The sequence below is a fragment of the Urocampus carinirostris genome, chromosome 6 (genome assembly GCF_059441175.1).
Source record: "Urocampus carinirostris isolate Australia breed hairy pipefish chromosome 6, RoL_Ucar_1.0, whole genome shotgun sequence".
Taxonomy (NCBI): domain Eukaryota; kingdom Metazoa; phylum Chordata; class Actinopteri; order Syngnathiformes; family Syngnathidae; genus Urocampus; species Urocampus carinirostris.
In genome coordinates, this window is record NC_142354.1 from 15896606 (window position 1) to 15920123 (window position 23518).

The following is a 23518-nucleotide window of genomic DNA, read 5'->3' on the forward strand; positions in this document are numbered from 1 at the left end:
AACTCCAACAAGAGTTTGACCTACCCAGAAATGATTTTTACAAATATTTGCAACTAAGGCATTACTTCCAGAAACACGAGGAATGGGGGAAAATATGTAAGGAGCCAACTAAGGTAGAGGAATTATTAATATCGTATACAAAAGGACAATCAATAAAGGGGGTTATATCAAAACTATATAAAGCCCTGAGAATGGATCTCAGTAATGAGGACATGGCAGTTAAGGAAAAATGGGAACAAGAAACTAATGTAGCGATAAAAGACAACGAATGGGAAAAAACATTGAAAGAGGGACACAAAATAACCAACAGCCCGACATGGAGGGAGTTTGAATGGAAAGTAAAAATGCGATTCTTCTATACACCCTCTATCACTTCAAAATATAAAAATACCTCAAATCTATGCTGGCGTAACTGTGGGGGGGTCGGTGACTTTACGCATATTTTCTGGAATTGCCCTGTAATATTAAATTTTTGGAGAAGTATCCAGAGAGAAATAAAATTAATTACTGGCTGGGAGTTGCGGTTGGACCCAAAGGCTTACACAATAGGAATTTTACCAGAAGAATTACTATCTGGTCAACAGAAATATATACTAAGGGTAATGCTTCTGGTAGCAAAGAAAATGATCACAGTGTCCTGGCTGAAACCACAACCTCCTGACATAAAACAATGGAGAGACAAATTAAAGCAAATGTACATTATGGAAAAAATCACTGCAAGACTTCAACTGAAACTTGACCAATTTGAGAAAAGATGGAAGCCTATCACACAAATTTTACTTGATGTCTAAACACCTCCCCCTATTTATTATGTGCGTTTTTTTTTTGTTTTGTTTTTTGGGTGTATATTTTGATTTATTATTTTATATATATGTATATATATATATGTATATATTTCTTTTTGTATGGATGTGTTGTATGAACATTTATTCTTCCTTTCTATTAATAGTATTTTTTTTCTTCTTTGTTGTTTCTTCTGTTATTTATGAGTGTGTCAAGTGTATATATTTTGTGTTGATGTATGATGGAGGAATCAAACCTCTGTCAAAATTGGTGTGAGAAATAAAAAGTTAAAAAAAAAAAAAAAAAAAAAAAAAAAATTGCCACTTTTCGTTTTTATTTGTTCAAAAAGTTTAAAATATCCAATAAAGTGTGTTACACTTCATGATTGTGTCCCACTTATTGTTGATTCTTCACAAGGAATTACAGATTTCTATCTTTATGTTTGAAGTCTGAAATGTGGCAAAAGGTCACAAAGTTCAAGGGGGCCAAATAGTTTCGCAAGCCACTGTATATAATCATTGTGAAGCAGAATTAACTGGGCGTTTGACTGTTTACCCACTAATGGGGAACCTGAGCTGGTTTACGGTCGTGAGACAGGCACGGTTTACCCGACTTTTCAATGGTGAAGCGAAACCACCAGAGGGCAGTGTTGGTGTCATTTTAAAGCATACTGTATGAAAAACATGGCAATAATTTCAAGCATTTACAAGCACTTCACCCAAAATTCAAGCACTTTTCAATACTCGAAAATGCAACATTAATCTCTGTAGCATGCATTTATTTGGGTGACACAATATATGTCAGTGTACTTTAGTTGCAAGTGAAAAAGTGTGCTAGCTAACTCAGCCATTTATTATATTTGTTTTACTTCCAATTTACCATTTATTTATTCCTCCCCCTTGGAACATAATATATCCCAAAAGTGACTATAGAGAAAACGTAAAGGATATACATATACATACAATTTCTAGGTGAATATTTCATATGGCCGAATTAGACCTTTAAACGAGTCAATAAGTGGTGATAATTTCCTTTTTTTAAATGCATGCATTTTTTTTACAATAGCAGTTCCCCCCAAAACCTCGCACAATGCATGTGCATTATTTGGACGTGATCTTGCAGTGCAATAATTCAGCCATTTATGACTATTCTTTTATTTCGAACCACTCAAAATGTACAGTGGCATCAGACCTATCCATACAAATTTAAATTTTAAGGTATTTATTTATTTACTTACCCCCAAAACTTGAAGACAGACATTGTTGCAACAAACATTAGAAGACATTCCAGCTAAAATGAGGAGTTACTGTGCGGTGATCGTTGACCAGCACGTTATTGTTCTCTGCCCTTGTTAATGAGTCATTGCGACTATGCGGTCAATAGTTCTATAGGTAAAAATGAGATTAAATGCGGTGACGGGGCTACTGATGCAGGCAATGGCGAACAAGGTCTGGCAGTGTCAGAGGCACAAAGTGGCCAGCCATTTCGTGTGATGGAGAGCACATCATTTTTTTTCATTTTTGATCGCCAAATGTTTTGTCCACTCATGTCTTTTTCCACATCCTACACCCATGTCCTGTCCCTCCACATGATCACACGGTTCATCGTCGTCAGAAACCTCTTCGGTTTTTCCCACATTTGCCAAGCAATCAGGTTCAAAATACTCAAGGGAATAGTCTATGGTGTCGGGTGCCACAAATCTTCCAATTCGGATTTTTCCCCTAGAACCAAATGCAGTGCTTAATATTATTAAGTATTTCCTTTCCATGCTGCCTAAGTCAGTGTTGTTAGGTAAAGGTCTCTGGGTTAAGTTTGTCCCATATACACATTTTGCCAAAGAAGTCACAATCCACTCGGATTCAAACGGCTGACCAATAATGGTTGAGAATCAGACGAGTTTTTATATGAACGGTTTACCTTTCCCACGTGAGTCATTTAGTTGTTTCTTTCCCACCAATCAATCAGTTGTTTATCTTTGAAGCAGCGCAGGGTGAACACCCCGACAAGTGCTTTGGCTGTGCCAAGAGGCTCACAAGCAATTCGAGTTTAGACACTTGATTTTTAACCACAAGGTAGAAAGCATGAGTGAATTGTTGCGAGCGAAATGCACCACGGTCGGCAATACCAGCGTCATGTGGGCTGCAGTCGGTGGTTTATGATCATTATTATTTTGAACATCCACGTGTTCTCACATACCGTGGGATTTCTGAACTACCGAGTGTTGACTTTTCAATGCTCTCTTAGATTGAAAATGCATGAAAATGTACATTATATGTACCTGCATGCCACGAGGGTTAAAATTCAAACATTTTCAGGGTTTCAATTACCCATGCGAATCCTACTCATCGTTAAGTGGAAACTAGAACAAGAACTGGTGCCGAACCTGTGCCGAGGTGTTGGCTGGGTTTGTTTGGGTGCATGGGCGCGTGGCAGACAGGCGACGGCACCGTCCCTTGCGGTTGGATGACACCAGTGCGGGCAAAGAACTGGTTGATGGACGAGCACAGGTCGGCGATCTGTGTTGGTTCCAGTGACCAGTTGTTCAACTCTGCCTGCCTCATACTCTCGCGCAATCCTAGGCAGGCAATCACATACATCAAGTTACAATCACATAGGCCTGTTAGTGTTTTTAAAATTTTAAACAAGCTTTACTCAAAGAGAATACCTTGGAAAGGTGACAGGTCGACGTCTGCCCAGTTGTAGCTGCTTGCAATTCGGCAGCTTTCTTTCAACGCGTCCAGATTGGGGTACCAGTCCGACAGTAAACCTGCAATATAACCTTAATTGAATAAAACATTTTTCAAATACCAGATTAAGACAGGGTGCAAACATACCATTTATATCAGTCGTTTTTGCAAATGTTATTTTTAAGAAAATGGTTATCAGCATTTTTGAATCACTGAAATGGCGCAGTGGTCAGCGTGTGTGCGGCATCGTTCTGAGGTCATGAGATTGAACCTTCCTGTGTGGAGTTTGCATGTTTTCCCCGTGCTTGCGTGGGTTTCCTCCGGGCACTCGGATTTCCTCCCACATTCCAAAAACATGTATGTCAGGTTAATTGGCCGGTCCAAATTGTCCTTAGGTGTGAATGAGCGAGTGAGTTGTCTGTGTGCCCTGCGACTGGCTGGCAACCAGTTCAGGGTGTCCCCTGCCCAAAGACAGATGGTATAGGCTCCAGCACCCCCGCGACCCTACTGAGGATAAGTAGTGCAGATAATGAATGAATTAAATTAATATAATAATAAGGATGTTGACTGTTCTATTTATCTAGAAAATCAAAGGGTTTTAACAAAATGTATGATTACAAAACTGGTTAAACAATCAAGATTGATTGAAAGTGAAAACTGAGTACTAAAATCCTCTTGAAAATACCAGATCCACGTTTTACAGAAACTCAAGTTTCTTTTGAATTTGCCATTTGTATTGTAAGCTACAAAACATGGTAAAACTTGTTGTGCGGGAGTGATATTCATTTAAAAAAGTCATTTTTTGGACATTTTGTTACCTGTAAAGCAATCTCCAATGAAAACTCATATGCATTTTTAGGACAAGATGTTTTACAGAAATTTAAAAACAAAACTATGGAAAAACGTTTTATGACTGAGGGCTATAAAAATAATGACTTGAGAAAAGCGCTATATAAATGCAGATCCTTTCATTTCATTTTGATTGATAAATACAATGAAGCAATTCAGTTTTTTCATCTTAAATTTGATTGTTTCAAAGATAAAAAAACATCTAAAGTGTTACTTTAATTTTATAATATATATATATATATATATATATATATATATATATATATATATATATTTGGGTATATCAATTTCAACTGTTTTAGTTTTTTAACTAATGAAAACAGATTTTTTTGTTTGAATATTAAAAAGGTTATTTTACTTCATAAAATGTAACAAATGTTGAATATGAATCTTGTACTGTACATATGAATACAAAATAAAGTAAATAAAGTAATTAGAATGGTATAACAGAATTATTTATTATTTAGCGTAAGAGTTGCATATTATTTTTTACATTTAAATTAAATAGATCATTTTTTTTTTATCAAACAAGAGCTATACCTGTATATACACAGTAGATATCAAAATGTCCATTAGGAGGCGCCAGCCAACTGGGCAAATCCTCTACAGGACTGCTAACTTGCTTTGTTCTCCCTTCAGTTAATAACAATGATTTATTGTTTAGCACATGTCACATTAAGTGAGGACAAATGAAATGCTAAATTGTTTCTCGCAAACTCTTCTGCTTTTCGTATGCATGTTGAATGTGGTGGAGGTTTCCTGGTCTGGTTACCTGGATTGCAGGCCATCTGCTGCTGGGTAGGATGAGGCTGATGGGAGAGGCTCGGATGCTGCGATGGGTGCTGGCTATGCTGCGCGTGTTGGGCGGGATGCTGCGTGTGCTGCTGCGGGTGCTGGGCGTGGGAAGGGTGCTGAGATGGGTGCTGTCCATGCTGCGGGTGCTGGCCGTGGGACGAGTGCTGCGGGTGCTGGTTGTGCTGCGGGTGCTGGTTGTGCTGCGGGTGCTGGTTGTGCTGGTTGTGCTGCGGGAGGTGCTGCGCGTGCGGTGAGCCGTGTCCGGGATGGGCTTGCGCTGGGTGAGAGAGGGGCACCTGGCCGCCGTTGTTGGAGTGGCTGTTGGGCTGGTTGTTAGACAGGTTGTTTGGCGTGCTGATGGCACCGCTGGGGGAGTGCTGATAGGAGCAGGACGTGTGGGTCTGCTGCGACGTGTCTGACGGTATTCCCATCAGACCTGGAATGCAAAACACCAGCATTCCCATTATTGACTATTATGAACACATATTGACCCAACATGGTACCTGGGCTCGGTCGGCTGTGTGTTCAAAAAAACTCATAAGTGAATCAAATTCTTTGCAATGAAGGGACCTGGCCTGGGGATTCCAGTCTTACCTTATTTTTGAGTGTAGCCATCACTCATGTGGTGATTTGTAATGATTTAATCCGGCTCGCCATAAATTATTGAGTAAGTAAAAAAAGAAAGTGATTCTCTAACAATTTTATCAAAAGTTGTCATTTTTTAAATAAATGCAAACCAAATGCTCCCTCTGGCCTCTAGAGGACTGTAAAGGATATACTCCAGGCAGTGACGGGCCATGCATTTCAGACCTAGGCCTTCATTAGAAGTAAGGTCTAAAGCCCAAGCCCGACAGGCTTAAAATGTCAATCATTATGTATTAGGTCAGGCCGGGCTTCTCTCTTTCTCTCTCTTTGTCCCTCTTCCTCTCTATGTGCCGCGTGTCCAAAGGATGTACTGATGCTGTAGTTCGGTGTCCTATTTTCAACCCATCAAAATAACGGACAGCCTTAAAATATTCCTGTCAATGATGGAAAATTGTCAATCTAACTTCTACAGACACAGAAATATAAAAGATGTAAATGTTTATACACTCTTGTTAAACAGATTTCGTTGCAAACAAGGCTTTACGTGTTGTGCGTCCGGGCCCTCGCTCTACGTTAAATGCTTATGAAAGTACACATCTAGAAGCAGAGCAACCAGGGTAAAAACAAAGAAAGGAAGCTGACAATTTGGAATTTTTTAGTAAGTGTTGACCGACAAAATATAATTGACGTCACATGATTCAGATATTTTTCTAGGCCAGAAGAGAAGGCCTTGCAGGCCATGATGGCCCACCACTGCCTCCAAGCCTAGTAGTTTGATCTGATGTAGTCCAAAACTTTTTTGGGGTATTTTTCCAGTACAAAAATTAAGGCAAAACTAATTCCGACTTTAGTTTGTATAGCATGGTGAGTTGGTGCAGGTGTAAAACGGCATGAACTGAACTGTTAAAATAATCCAGTTGACGCATTCATAGGCAAACCCAAAATTCATTTTTCCCCCCCATTGTTAGTGAATAAATGTGTTTGGAAAAAGATCCCTAAGTAGGGTAAATGATAAAGCATAATCCTGAAAAACTAAGGTGGGCTAAAAAAAACATGTATCTTAATTTGACTTTCTTTTATTGTTCCGGCCCACCTGAGAACAGAGTTTGGATCCACCCCCAGAGCCAAACTGCGTTTGACATCCCTGGTCTAAGAGTTGAAACCTAACACACTCCCAACCAGACCTGTTCTGTCGCTCGCATTAGTCTTTTACCATTCTAACAAAGTATTTCTTCTCCTCAACATGCTTAAGATGGAAAAAAAAACATGCATTTGTGGGAATATCACCAAAGATGAAACTACCAGCACTGACACAAATAAATGATCCAGTACACTGTGAAAAAAAGTTTGAAAACTGAAGAAACTGTTGGTACCATAATCAAATTTACAAGTCCAATTTTCTTGTGTCCAGTAGCACAAACCTTTGAACATTTATGCATTATTTTTCCACATCTGACTATTTTCTTAAAAATATAAATATTTTTGCTAAATAAGTGAAATATACTCGAGCAAAGTGCAACAGCATTATATTTCTGAAGTGTACCAACACTACCATTTTGTGGCAGAATTTAAAAAAAACAATAGCACATTTGCAACCTTTTTCAATAAAAAGATATGAACATGGGATTGTTTTCAAAATAATTAATGACCTAGATGGATCAATTGCAAATGTAAAAGAAACATTTTAAAATAAAGATAATTTGGCATGAAAATAGAAACAAGCTATAATTTTACGTTAATCTGTTTTTTGAAGAAAAACAACTAAGACTTAACATCGTAATTGTATGTAAACGTCAGTTTTACGAATGATTTTGGTCCAAAACAAAGACGGTATGTTAAATGTGTATTTGTCAAGTTTGTTTTGTTATTCAGATTTTTCACATATTTTCCCTTTTCCATTAGATTCTGCCTGCATACCCAAAGTTGAGGCCAAGGAGGGTATATTCTCCCTGGAAAATTAATCGAGCTTGAAAACAATTTGTCGCGGCTCTGCAGTGACTGACATCAGATTGAGTGTTCTGTCAATAAAAATCACAGAAAATGGTGACAAATGATGCAAAACAAGAGCATTTCCCAGACTCTCTGTTGTTCTCGTGTTGCTTCTGCGGTCACCGGACACTCCCTAGTCCAAAGATAGCATCGCAAAATGGATAGGGAAACGCAGGAAATCACATTTAATAAGCTGCAACATGGCCAGTCTTTGTTCTACGGGAGCTTGTAACGCTAATCTAAGACAAAGCCGTGTCTTGGGGAGGAAGTGCAATTTTCATCAGACTGTCCTTCACTTAGTTAACAATATTTCTGTCAATTTTCACCTGAATTCAAATATTTTCTCCTGATTCATAATTATTAGTAAAAATAAATTACTCAATGGATTGCTAAATGCATTGATGAATCAATATCAAGATAGATACTCTTTAAACCTGAACTGTACCAAACCAGATCTTGAATTACAATTCCTCAGTTGCGGACTAGCATTTTGCATTACTTGGTGATGCAACAGTAGTGATAGCATCAGGAGCTAACAGAGTAAAGGCAGATCTCTCACAAAGTCAAAGTAATCTCAAGTGGCTTGTACACAGGTTAGGTTGTAAACTTAATGGACACTTCATTGGTTTAACTAAAACAAAGGTTCTCACAGATGCATGGATCCCTCTTCTGAATGAAACGTTCAAAATCAAAGGGTAGAGCCTGTTTCATTTATTTTATGTTAAATTTCAATGGGTGAGTAGTTTTGCTGGACTAAATGTTTCATGTTCAGTCAGGAACGGGGTCAGAAAAAAACAAAAATGTAGCAATCTCATTATTACAAAGTAAAGTTTTCGCGGTAAAGAGTACTGTAATGCGTTGTTAGTACAATTTTGTAACACAACTGTAGTTTTTACATTTTGCGTTACCCCGCTTTTTATCAAAGCAAACCAAGGATTACAATGGCCACTGTTTGGTAACTGTTCCTCCTTTGCTCTCAATGTAACATAAAACCCTCATTCTATCGATGGCAAAGGATGGGCATGTTTATATTTACCTAAAAAACACAACTAAAAATGGTTACGGTCTCGAGCACAGAGGCCTTTTTCACCAAAGGGATATTCTCCCTACCCTATGTACTCGGCTCTAAGCCCCATTTACAACTTAAAAATATTGAAATCAGGGGTTCATTTTCCATGTGCATATTTGGTTGTGTGTCCCCATAAGTGAATGGTAGGGAGCGCATGGGGAGGAGGCATGGCTTATCAAGAAACAACTCGCCAAAAAATAGGGAAAGTTAAACCCAGAATATCCAGTAAAAGTATGCTGAATTTTGCCCTTTTTATTTGTAAAATTGTTTTGCAATACACCATGCCTGGTGAGAAAGAAAACGTCTTGGACATGATCTAGAAATGGGGAAGGAAATCTTGGGAGTGGTTTGAAGCCCAACGACTAAAAGGATATAGAGCATGGGTGTCCTCACTATTTCAGCATGCGAGCTACTTACAAAATGACCAAGTGAATATGATCACCCCCAACACAAAAAAGGGATATTCAAAAGCAGTCTTGCTTTCAAAAAATGGTGAATTGGTGAATTGAATGCTCACAATAATTCTAAATTCATACCTAAATAAATCAAATATATTAAGAAAATAAAAATATCTAATACACTAGTCAACACAATGCCTTAATTCAAACCAGTCTTTCAATTGCCAATGTTTTTCTCCATTGATGCTCTTGCAAGAAAAAATAAATATCCTGTATTCAAACTAGACAAATACTTACATTTGTGGTTCGTAATCAAGACTCCAACATAAACATAATTATCAATTTAGTTATCAGTATTTTTACTTTATTTGTAAGGCATATTGATCAACTTCAACATCATACATTTTACGGTGTATACATGTGTCTCGGCTAAGTGTTTGTTTACAGGCTCTCAATATTGCACAAGCCATCCAAGGAATAGGACTGCTCCACTGATTCCTCAGGTTTGATTGCAGCTTTAGTGGTTCGGCTTTAATGCGAGTATATACGGTATTTCAAAACTAGATAGTTACTTTCAGAGTAACACGCTACTTTTGGGTGTCACTAATCTGGTGGGTAACGCAATTACTTTTTAAATCAAGTAACTAATTACCTTTTTTCAGAAATCTGCCCAACACTTTAAAATGCATTATTGTGCCTGCTGATGTTTCAATCTGATACCTTTGCGCTCATGCGCTTCCACACCAAAGGCAAGCTTTCAATGGTAGTACACTTTAGTACACTTTCCCGCCACCCTCATAAAGAATATAGTACAAACAACCCCATGGGGCCAACATGTTCACAAAACCTAAACTGATTCAGCCATACGGAGGAAACTATTGTGATCATTCTATTGAGAGATGGCTCCTTGTGTGAATCAGGTGTGAATCAGGAAATTTGCAGAGCCACAAATATATCTGCATTAACCGATGTGATTTTTAATCTTGCGTGTGCATTTATAAAGACATATGATTTTAAGCTCTCGAGTAAATCGCAAATATATTTGTGGATCTGAACAATACATCAGTAAATATTGTTGAGAGAAATCTCTCCCAATATAGGTGTAGGGTAAAAATGACAGTAATAAGTAACTTACATTTCCAGTTGCAGGAAGTTCTTCTGAGAACAATTCTCCACTGGAAAACGCCACCTTAATTATTTGCATGACCCATAATAAATGTACATGGTTGATATGCAATCCTTGTACTAATACACATTTCATAGTGCCCTGGTTAGGTGTAACATAAACCTGTCCTCTTGGGCGCGACCCTTAGGGGAAGATGACGCTTCATATGACAATTCCGTACAAACTAATGTCGGCTGCAGTTAGAGGGAAGAAGAAATGCAATGGCAAAGCGAAACCACCAGAGAGCAGTGTCTGCATCATTCTTAAGTAAACTTGTTTATTTTTATTCATTAAATAGAATAGAAGAATATATTTTACTTTTATTGTCATTCTTTGTAACCATGCACACGGAACGAAATGTCGATACACCTGACCCGTACAGTTAAACTATAGCGAGCCGATGCAGCCACAGCCAAACAGGGCGCTGCCATTATAGACCCAACTGCTGTGTTGGGAGTCATTAGGTGACCAAACCCCCCCAATTCCAACCCTTAATTCAGAGCGCCAAAAAGGGAGGCAATGTTGTAAGTCTTAGGTATGACTCGGCTGAGGCTTGAACCTGCGACCTCCCAGCCTCGGAGCGGGCGACCTACCATCTAGGCTACTGAGCTGCATCATTTATCGATTCCAACTGTCGAAAAACATTGAAACAAGTTCAAGTATTTACTAACACTTTACCTGAAATTCAAGTACTTTTGGAAACTTAAAAACACAAATTTAAAATTAAAGCATTTTCAAAGATTTCAAGCAGTTCATACAGGAACCCTGTGCCTAACATGTGTGATTGGGATTCTCCATTTTGAAAGTGTTGTGTGCCTTCAATGACGTCACAGCTTTTAAGGAAACAACCCAGATGGGTCAACTTTAAAACTTCATTTCTCGACTCTCCCGGCACGTGGAATCATTTGCACTATATTTGCACAATTGTAAATCATGAACACGACATATTTTAGAACCTAATAGGAAAGACAAAAAAATGTTTAAGGACTTTTAAGTACATGCACTTTAGAGACAGTCCAGCTGCCTTAATGTTGACTCAGATTGATTAAGCATGCAGAGATCCACAAGTCGCATGATAATGATGCATTAAAAAGAAAAATAATAATAATCATGTTTTTCACATTTTACAGAAATGTATTGTACAGGGCTGTTTAAGTGGAAACGGAACTAAAACAACCACGGTTTAATGCATATAATTTGAAAACAAATCAAAAAAAATTCCAGATAGTCCATGCTTTTCACAAATGCCAGTCCATGAAGTGGCTTCCATTCCTCAGCTATTGTCACGTGAACACCTACTGCAAGAGTGCCCAAGGTACATCTCTCTTATCTGAACCACCATTGTCCGAGCAGAGAAGTACAGAAAAGCAATTAACGGGGCGGCAGAATAATAATGCCAGCTCATTACCTATTATCAAAGCCAGCGAATTAGCTTGCTGTCGACACGGCTGCCCGTGTGTGAAATCCTCCGGCTGGATTATTTACGCTTTTTAATTGCCGGAGCTTGTCTGACGAGGGGATGCATGTGCATAAACATGCACAAACAAAAAAAGGTAGCAACTTTAATGAAACATAGATGATAGATGAAAGGGAGCGGAGCGCTTTGAAAAGCAGGAAATGTATTTGATCGGCGAAAGTGGGTTATACACAGAAACTGCAGACGACTTTGCTCATAACCCGCCTGTCAAGTGCTCTTTGTTTACCAGTCAATCAGATTAGGAGCAAAACTGCATTTTGTTCTAACGGGACTTTTCCACTGAGGTTTTTTCCCTCCTCCCTTTTAAGAGAGCAGCACTCCGCATCCAAATATCGATACAGTCACACTGCTGCTATGTATTACAGTAGGACACGTCTCCATCACAGTGACGGATGAGGCTCCGAGGAACCGAATTACAAGGGGAATTTGGACTTGCTTCCCGGATGAGACGCGGGCGGCGCAGAGAAATCATTTCAGCACTGACGAGAAACAGATGCCAGGGTTTTCACGCATTTTGATGCGTAGAAATATAGGTTGTCTAAATTGTGGCTTCTTCATTTGTCACAATCTAATATGTTGAGGCTTGTCGGCACATTTTTAAAGATTGCCTTTTTTTCAATACATAGGGTATAGTTTTTCCACCCTTGTACATATTTTACAATATATATTCCCAGTTCAAATCATTCGCAGGGAACAGTATATAATTGATGTATTTGAAATGGACTTTATGCTGTTATGAAGGTAAATTAGAAAATAAGAAGGAACGCAAAATTGAACTCATTACCATTTGAATTTTTTTTCCACCTTATTCGAAATGTGCGCTTACCATTTAAAATATCAATCCGTCCCCACAGAAAAGCCCCCCTGTTGAGATGACATTTACGCAAGGGAATGCTCAGCGGGTACTTAGTTAGGGACTCCTACTTAATCCAATGACATACAAAAATTACGCCTTGCGAAAAGTCTCGTCAAAAAAATTAAAATAAAACTGTTCTTAAATAATTCTGCATTGCGTAGCACACCATGTAACCCCCATATTTCACTATTAGCATTTCTGACTGCAAACACCTAACAGGTCCAACATCAATCAATCTACAATAAGCAAATGGCACTTTTACATGAACCACACTGCAGGACTATCACTTGGTATATTTTTTTTACCGACATTTTGTGACCTTAAGGGACGTAAGGAAACCTTCTCAAGGTTTTCTAGTTTTCCTCATACTAAAGTTTTTGGAGTTGGTCCTAATGTAGGTTTCAGATCAGGGGATGTTGTAATGGTCGTTTGTGCAGCCTTTTGAAACTTTTTTGTGATTAAGGGCTATACAAAAAAATGAGACATGACTTGAGAATTTATTGAAGTCAGCTTCACTCTTAAACTAGTAATGGGAAACTTGACTACCATCCAAATATATTAATATTGCACCTTGTAAGCTAATACAATCAATTTTGTTAGACCAATGATCAATTGGTAATTTCTTTGGGGATTAAATACCCATATAAAAAAATAAAATAATTTCAGACAAGGGAATGTTGTAATGGTTGTCTGTGCAGCACTTGGGGCCTCAATTGTGATTAAGGGCTATACAAATACAGTCGTCTACAAAAGTTTGGGCACCCCTGATCTTTTTCAAGATTTTCCTTTATAAATTATTGATTGTTCGGATCAGCAATTTCAGTGAAATGTATCATATAGCATACAAACACAGTGATATCAGAGACGTGAAATGAAGTTAATTAGGATTTACAGAAAGTGTACATTAATTCCTTTAACAAAAGTAGGCAGGTGCCTAAATTTGGGCACCCTTGTTGTTTTATTGATTTGAATACCTTTAGCACTAATTATTGGAACACAAAATTTGTTTGGTAAGCTCATTGCCCCTTGACCTACATACACAGGTGAAAGCAATCATGAAAAAGGGTATTTAAGGCACAGTTGCAAGTTGATCTCCTCATTGCATCTTCTCTGAAGACAACATGGGAGCCTCAGAACAACTGTCAATTGACCTGGGAAAAAAGATTGTTCAACATCATGGTTTAGGGGAAGGATACAGAAAGCTAGCTCAGAGATTTTAGCTGTCAGTTTCCACTGTGAGGAACATAGTGAGAAAATGGAAGGCCACAGGCACAGTTCTAGTTAAGGCCCGGAGTGACAGGCCGAGAAAAATATCAGATAAGCAGAGGCGAAGAATGGTGAGAACAGTTAAACTCAACCCACAGATCAGCTCTAAAGACCTACAACATGATCTTGCTGCAGATGGTGTCACTGCGCATCGTTCAACTATTCAGCGCACTTTGCACAAAGAGATGCTGTATGGGAGAGTAATGCGGCAGAAACCTTTTCTGCGCACATGCTACAAACAGAGTCACTTGAGGTACGCTAAAGCACATTTGGACAAGCCAGCTTCATTTTGGAATATGACTGTGGACTGATTAAACTAAAATTGAGTTATTTGGACATAACTGGCCCACATTAAACCACACCACCTACATTGGATATTACCGAATCTTACTGCAATATGTATTCTGTGTAGCACTATTTAGTTATTCTATATAACACGCTACAGTGGGCATTTGCACGTCACACTGGGTATTTGTATATTGTATTCTTTTGGCTTTATTATTGTACTGTTCTCAGCTCAGGGATGCTGCTGGAAATGTGAATTTCCCTTCAGGGATGAATAAAGTATCTATCTATCTATCTATAACAAGGGGCGGTATGCATGGTGGAAGAAGACAACAGTCCAAGCCAAAACTTGCTACCCACAGTAAAATTTGGTGGTGGTTCCATCATGCTGTGGGGATGTGTGGCCAGTGCTGGTAATGGCAATCTTGTTAAGGTTGAAGGTCGCAAAGATTCCAGTCAGTATCAGCAGATTCTTGCGAACAATATTCTAGAATCAGTGACAAAGCTGAAGTTGCGCCAGGGTTGGATACTTCAGCAACACAACGACGCCAAACTCTGCTCAGATTCTATTCAGGCATTCATGCAGAGGAATAAGTACAATGTTCGGGAATGGCCATCTCAGTCCCCACACCTGAATATTGTTGAAAATATATGGTGTGATTACATGCGGACTGTCCATGCTCAGAAACCATCAACCTGGAGATGGTGTGGAGATGTTTTGTAAATAAGAATGGTCGAAAATACCTTCAACCAGAATCCAGACCCTCATTGGAAGCTATAGGAAGCACTTAGAGCAGTGGTGTCCAAACTACGGCCCGCGGGTCAACTGCGGCCCGCAGAAAGTTCTGAAGATATAGTTGAATATGGCCCGCACATGGTGCTTGAGCTCAACTCTGTTGAACTTCTCAGTTTTAACACTAGATGGAGCCAGTAACGGAAAAGGTGCTTCTCCACCCATGCATTTGGGATCCCCTGAACTGGAAAACATTGGAATTGTGTTTTCTTTGCTTATTTAAAGAACCTTCTTGTCATTCATTTGAACTGTCATTGTAATTCAGAGTGTATTACTGTGTAACTTATTCTGACACAAAATAGATTGATTGTTAATTCTAAACCCTATCAGTGCAGATAAACGTAACTTTTGCTACTAAAGTAGTTTAACAACGAAATTAGAGTATATGATCAGCTATCCAACTGAAAAATAAATAAAACATCCATCCATTATCTGCACTGCTTATCTTTATTAAGGTCGCCGGGGTGCTGGAGCATATCCCTGCTGTCTTTGGGCAGTGGGCAGGGAACACCCTGAATTGGTTGCCAGCCAGTCACAAGCCAAAAAGGGACAGACAGGTCACTCACTCATTCACACCTAGGGACAATTTGGACCGGCCAATTGACCTGAAATGCATGTTTTTGGAATGTGGGAGGAAGCCGAAGTGCCCGAAGGAAACCCACCCAACCCATGGGGAGAACATGCATACTCCACTCAGGAAGGTTCTATCTCATGACCTCAGAACTGTGCCGCACACGCGCTAACCACTGCCCCGCCATGCTGCCCGAAATTAAATATATTTAACAAAATAAATATTACCACTCCTCAAACCTAGAACACGTCCAGTAGCTTTTCTTTCCTCTGTCTAACAGCATAGGTGCTACACTCAAGTATTGCTGAGGTTTGAATTCGAGACTGTATCGCTATATACAAAAAATGTAATCAACATTTTTTTCTCCTCCTGGCCCTTTTAAAAAATGTTTAAGCCAATGCAGCCCGCGACTCAAAATGTTTGCCCACCCCTGATTTAGAGGCTGTTATTTCTGCAAAAGGAGGATCTACTAAATATTGATATAATTTTTCTGTTGTGGTGCCCACATTTATGCACCTGCCTATTTTTGTTAAAGCATTTATTGCACGTTTTCTGTAAATCCTATGAACTTCATTTCACTTCTCAGATATCACTGTGTTTGTCTGCTTTATGATATTTTAACTGAAATAGCTGATCCGAACAACCAATGATTTATAAAGGAAAATCCTGAAGGGGGTGCCCAAACTTTTGCATACAACTGTCAATGTGACTTGACTTGCAGATTAGGAATAAATAAGAAGACATATTCATAGAAATAATTCATTTAGCCACTTTCTCTACCGCACAAGACTGTATAATTGATCAGGATCATGTTTTGAGAACATCTTGATGACTCTGAACGAGAACGAAGGAAATGCCACTTACTTTGTTGGCTGAAGGACTGTTCAAAGACGGACTTGTAAAGGCTGCGAAAGGAGGCACTAAGATCTTCAAATTCAGAGAACATGAGCTGCTTGTCTCTATCGGGCATGTTGTACTGGGATTGAGGCTGTTGGAGGCTCAGAGACTGGGACACTGGTTCAGGGTGACTGGTAACCTATGGGCAAAGGAGACGATGACAAAGGTCAGGAAAAATGTAATCAAGGTGTGCTTAACACATTACCCAAGAATTGATTTGTGAAAGTAAACAAGCTGAACTCAAGTTTTGTTACATGGCACACAGTCCGCAGGGGATTCCGTGTAGAGTGCAAAAGAGCAGTGCAATATCATGATGAAACACGCTCATGAATTACACAAATATTTTCTCTTCGAGATACTCTCGGCTCTCATCTTTCCGTAGGAGCCATGGAATATTTTACAGAATTTTTTAGTTTCAAGTAGCTGTAAATAAATGAAAAAGACATGGTGTCATCAGAGCATGTGGCTTTTTTGCTAGAGTCAAAACACATCAATTGCATAGTGCACGGCATTGCCAGGTCACCACCTAGTCCCAAACCCAAAATGTTGAAACAGCCACATTGCCTTATAAGGAATGCAACACACATTGTGTGTATATATATATATATATATATATATGTATATATACACACATATCCCTCGGTTTTCACTGTTAATGGGGACCGGAATTAACCTCGAAAATTGAAAATCTGTGAAAAAGCGTTGCATCTTCATAAAACCACCACAAAGAGTTAAACTTACCTCGAGATGACGTGATTACTGACGTTCCACAGCGGTGGCTTAGCAGTTATAGCCAAGCCTCATTCGTTTTCCTGACCCGATAACAATCTATGGAGCACCTGGAGGTGATCCGCATTTCTTTACGTTCTTATGACTTTACTCAGAGTCCGATTTAATTGATTAATTTATTTTCAATGTAATGAGACGCTAAAATCTGGCTGTAGCCCTGCACCTAACTTGTTTTGATTCGGAGACGTAGACTGCGCATGCCCACACCGACTATTTGACTGACGGCATACATGAGCTTATCACAGTTGCGTACCCTAACAGTCACGCCCACCCAAGACGCGCACACTCTCAATCTGCCATGTGCAGCATTCACTCTGTGCTCTTTCTGACCACAATAAACGATAGCTTTAAATAATGACAAAAAAGACAATTCAATAAAAAAAACGCGAAGGAGTGAAACAGCAAGAACCGAAAAGAGAAGTAGCGAGGCGCCTGTGTGTGTGTATGTGTATATATATATATATATATATATATATATATATATATTATATATATATGGGCAGAACGGTAGCGCAGTGGTTAGCGCATGTGCAGCAGAGTTCTCCCCGTGCTTGCGTGGGTTTCCTGAGGGCACTCCAATTTCTCCCACATTCCAAAAAAATGCATGTCAGGTTAATTGGCCGGTCCAAATTTTCCCTAGGTGCGAATGAGCAAGTGAGTTGTCTGTCCCTGTGTGCCCTGAGACTGGCCGGCAACCAGTTCAGGGTGTAGCCTGCCCACTGCCTGAAGATAGCTACGATGGGCTCCAGCACTCCCGCGACCCTACTGAGGATAAGCGGTGCAGATAATGGATGTATATGTGTATATATATAAATATATATATATATATAACACACACACACACACACACACACACACACACACACACACACACACACACACACACACACACACACACACACACACACTTTATATATGTAGGATATATTAATTTGAAAACCATGTGCAAGTTTGTGCCATGTTTTTCTACAATAGAAGTCTTTTATTTTTCCACGATCAAACATTTTTTAAAAAAAGACTAAGGAGCCACTAAGTCCGCCTGTTGCTGGACCCACCGAATCCTAGTCCATAAGGATAACATAATACAAGTGGATGAGTCGATCCAAATGGTGCAATTGTCGTCACAAATTCAAATCACTGATAAAAATGTCTGTCATAATACATTTTCCTAGTTTAAATATAACTGGGACAGTTGAAGTCTCAGCAAAATCATCTTATATTATTTTTGTGCAATGTTTATTTTGTGCCAAATTATTTTTTGATGAATGTATATATTGGCAAATTGCTGTGTAGATTTAAAATAGTTAATGCCTTCTGTCAGATTCAGAGCAGTTTCACAATGGGAAAATGAAACTTTGGCATCTTGAGCCAATACAGTGGAAAACATTTTGAATTGGTGTTGAAAAATTGATAATTTGAATTAGAATGAATTGAATACAATTACAACTAAAGCTTTTCTTTTAAAAAGTACCTCAGTGTAATTACCTAGAAATAATTAAGTGGTTGGCAACATTTTCTGTACCACAGACTGATTCAATGTATGACTATATTCTCGCAACTTCGCCCAATATTACCATTAGAAATAAAACCAAGAACAATAATAATAAGCCCAAGCCCACTGTGACATTACTAGACCACCAGGGATCTAGATGGCATAGGAAAAGGCATTAGATTGCATCTCATCCTCAAGACTATTCTCACTCCCGGTACCACGATGTACAACATTGTTTTGGCTCAACTCTTTCCCAAAATGCTCCCATACAATGTTGTACAATTTGGCACTGTGAATAAAGATTGTGTGATGGTAAGATAAAACAGAATGCCTTTTCCGGCCATTGGCTATCCTAATGGACTAATGGTTAAAATTTGGGTTTGATTCCTATTTTATTCAATGCTGAGCAAATGAGATGAGCCATATTTCTCAACTAATCAATCACTGTGCTATAATACCGTAAAGTATACTACACATCCAAATTTTGAATTAATTTTTGTGTGAAAAAAGGTGTGTAAGTCAACAAATCAATACAATATAAGGCTTATAAGCAAAAAATAAGGAATTTGGGGAGTTTCTTCACAGCACATGGCACAGTGGTTGTCGACCACTGGTATAATATATAACGAGTGAAAGAAAATAAATGCTCATCAAAACCTGCAAAGAGGCAGAGACGCTAACAGCTTTGAAACAAGACCCTGATTTGTGTTTACCCAGAGTGAAACAATCCAGATCAGTGCTTGCCACCTTGTCTCACACCCAAAACAGTAACACAACATCATGAGGCTGACAACAATCGGCACTTAAGCCCATGCCAAAGTGGCCGACCGTTATCTATTAGAAGAAAATCAATAGGTTTGTACAAATGAGCTGACATTTTATACAGGCAATTGAGAGGGAGCCGGTCGATGGATTTTTTTAAATATACATATATTCTCATGTTGTGGTGGCTTGTGTAAGACGTGGATTATGTTCTGCAAACGCGAGTGAGAGAGCCAGCCAGCCAGTGAGTGAGTGAGCACATCCGTCAGCCCGAGCCGATCGATAACCATCGCCTGGAGCAAAGGAACATGGAAGGACCACACCAAAGAGAGAGGGGGCATCTCTGGTGGGAAGGCATCAGAAGAAGAGCGGTCTCTCTGTTTGCCTTCCAGAAGCGTGCACATACAATCACTTCGTTCGCCTTTATGCTTTTCCTGAGCTCGGAATCCCGGAGCGTGTCCACCCAGGGCCACACTCCACCTCCGGCTTCTTTGAACGCATCCTCCCAAGGCATCATGATCAGATGAAATGTTGGATGGAGTCACAATCCGTGAACGCTAGTTTCATTTAGATTTCTAAGCCGCTGCGGTGGATCAAAGAGAACACATCCTGGGGAGCTTTAGTTAGAAGGCCAAGACCTTTCTGAGAGTAGTGATACGACGTTTAAGATGGCATTCTACAAGTTGTACCTTCACAAATGGTGGAGCAACGGTTTTTATGACTGATGTCAAAGACAGAGGGTGAAAAGAGGCTTTGCATTGACAAAGTCACATTAGGCTGATCTCTAACTGATAAATGGAGACTTTGTCTTTATCTTTTTCAAAAAGTAGTTATGGTCAGGTAGCTGGACCTGAGCAAAAACAGTCCAGTACTCCCTATGTATTCCATGGTCGTTTTTTGACAATATTTGGAAAAAAATGACAACATCATGTCATACCGTTCTAGAAGAGCAAAATATCGTCCTCGAACAAAAAATACAGCATGGAAAAGTATGTGCCTGTTTTTTTGAGTTTTTGGTTTTTATAGCTAGTGGGGTAACAGATAACCTCGTGGCATGTACCGCATTTCAGACTATTGAGCACATCTAAAAACCCCAAATTGGCCCGAAATTGTAATTCTAAACCCACTGTGCCCTAGACAACGCGGATCGCAGTGGATAAGATTCAGTGTCCCCTGCCCACTGCCCGAAGATAGCTGGGATTGGCTCCAACACCCCCGCGACCCTACTGAGGATAAGTGGTGCAGATAATGGATGGATTAGTAAATAACAGTTGAATTAAATTCTAGCTTATTATAACCAGTAGTTTGAATATGTTTATACATTTTAACGGCAAGAGAAGAGAACAAAGCAGATAACCAAACATTTGCCTGTATATTGCTAAATACTTGAGATGCTCACTTGTGACCTTAATGAAAAAAACGCATGATGGCATAGATTAATTAAAGATCTCTTTAAAAAGGTTAAACTGTAATTATCCAGTTATTGTAATAATTTGGGGGTCTTTCAATAAGGAGAATAAATTTAGCAAGGAGCTCTTCAGGTTTAAAGGCAGAGAAACAAGTTTTACTTTGTGTTGGTGAACATAAAAAAGTGACAACTATTGTTCCTGTTTGCAGCAACTGCTCAGAATTTAAAGGTCGACGTGCCCCTGCCAGGATTGGCATTCATTTCTCCACTCCAGTCAACCGTATTTTCAAGTCATTCTGAAACTCGTTCCTGGCCCCTTAATAAAACAGAAACCTAGAAAACAGTGCAGCCCAATCTTACCGGCGTGTAGCTGTGCACGCTACCCACACTGTTGAGATTGACGGAGGCCAGGCTCTGATCGGACAGGCTGTTGTTAAGGCTGCTTCTCGGACTGTCACTTCCTTCCTGGTCGGTGTTGTAGAGCGCCACCTTAGGACACATAGGAACAATTACAATTAAAATATTTTTCTGAGAATCAACAACATGTGAGACACAATCGTGAAAAGAAACCAAATGTATTTAACATTTCATATTGTACTAACAAGTAAAAAATGGAAAAGTAGGCACTGCAAAATTATTCGCCACCTAGGATTGAACTCTGGACTTTTGCTTCCCACCAACTCTAAAAAAATCTTCCCAGTCCCTGCTGAAGAAAAGCAATCAAAAGATGATGCTGCCACCACCATGTTTGACAGTGGGGGTGGTGTTTTCAGTGTGGTGTGTTACTCTTTGTATTCAGCTCGAAAAGTAAATTTTGGTCTCATCTGACAAGACCACCTTTTTTCACATGTTATTTGTGTCTTCCGTGTGGTTTCTTGCTGACGGCAAGCGAGCCTTTTTATGGTATTCTATTATAAAGAGCTGTCTTCTGTCCACTCTTCCATAAAGGGTAGATTTATGCAGAGTACGACTAATAGTTGGCTTATGCACAGATCAGTTGTGTATGTCTGCAAGTCATCCAATGTGGGCCTCCGATTATTTTTTCCTTGTTTGGGCCAAATATTTACAGGGAGGGCCAGGTCATGGTAGGTTTGCAGTGGTTATATGCTTTTTTTTGCACAGTGCTAGGGCTCATTTTTAATTGTTGCAAAATTTTGTCTTGCTTTGTTCTTTGAACTTTTCCACAACTTTATTCCAGACCTGCAGGGTGTGTTCTTTGGTCCTTATAATGTTGTTTACGTCTGCGTTCACAGAGCACATTACAGAGCAAGTGAAATCAAAATAAGACTAAATGACACTTTGTCATTATTAGTCATTTAGGTCGACATTGGATCATTCAGAAGTTATCAAAGAACTTCTGAAGTCAGTTGGCTGAGCTGAGAGAACAAGGGATACAATATGTTTGCAACCCCTAGATCAGTTTTTTTGTTGTAATATAAAATAAAATGTAAAAAAAAAATTGATTCCACTTCACTATTGTGCCTTAAATGTTTTTGTTTCTCAAACAATATTTTCAGTGTTTTGGGTTTAAGTCTGAAGCCTGAAATGTGACGATATGACAAAAAGTTCTTGGAGGGCCAATACTTTATTTAGGCATTGTATATAGCAATGGAATTCCCTTTCTTAGTAACATGTATGGATTGGTTAATTTGATGATGAAGGGTTTGAATTTTGCCATGGTACTCCAAGTTGAAAACAATTTCATGATGGCACAGGACATTTACATTCTTGCGTGAGCGTTTGTGTGTGTTTAAGTACTCCTAGTAGGATGCGGTCTTGAGACAACTGAGACATTAACATCAGTAAAGGTCACACTGGTGGTGATGTCTGCCGCATCTGCTCACCGACCGCAAATCTGTTAGAGACAGTCAAGCAAGAATTTTTGGAGTCGCCACTGACGCTGACCTTTCGATGAGAGCTGCAGGAACCAGCCAAAGCACTTCAGCACGACAATCTTAATCAGGTTCCAAAAAAGGAATCAAACTTGGACTCGGGCGTTTTGACATCTTTGAATTCACCCAATCACAGTCGTTGGAATTAACTTTTCCTCCTTTTATTTAATGTAAAAACGTTAAAGTTGTCTATAGTTGTTTTGTTCAGTTCAACATAATATAACATATAGTGGTATATTGTACCTTAGGATCTTAGTGATAATGCCATAGCCACTTTATTGCATTGAATGGACCTCTGAGGACTGTGGAGTGAACGGAACTTACATTTGTTTTTATTCCTTTCAAATTAAAAACCGCAAAATGCCTCTAAATAATTGTATTTTGCATTCATACTTTCGCTAAAAGTTTAGGAATGAGATGAGTGAATATTTAAAGCCTTATTGTTAGGGGCTACTGTTCGCCTGGTTTATAACCCCCCCCCAAAAAACAACCAGATAATTACAATGTCCTCTCTCTTTTGTGATATATTTCCGCAACCATCTGCCGTAAAAGGTAAATTCATCACTGAGTAATAAATCAATAAAGTGATGTTCTAAATTTGACATGTATTTTTGTTATCTGATTCCAGAGGGGATTTGCACCTCCATTTAGTAGTTTTGTAAAAATGTGTATTTTTAATTTCACTTCAAATTGAATTTGCACTTCCATCG

General features: G+C 39.1%; 1 protein-coding gene across 1 annotated transcript in view; it reads right to left on the reverse strand.

The window, feature by feature from the left end:
- foxj3 (forkhead box J3) overlaps positions 1–23518 on the reverse strand; it is a 165743-nt gene that overhangs the window by 10923 nt on the left and 131302 nt on the right. Inside the window, exons 6-10 of the mRNA XM_088338043.1 lie at positions 21277–21405; positions 16433–16604; positions 5092–5550; positions 3449–3550; positions 3167–3358 (exon numbers count right to left, since the gene is read on the reverse strand). Of these exons, the coding sequence (XP_088194169.1) occupies positions 3167–3358; positions 3449–3550; positions 5092–5550; positions 16433–16604; positions 21277–21405 (1054 nt within the window). The remainder of the gene's footprint in view (positions 1–3166; positions 3359–3448; positions 3551–5091; positions 5551–16432; positions 16605–21276; positions 21406–23518) is intronic.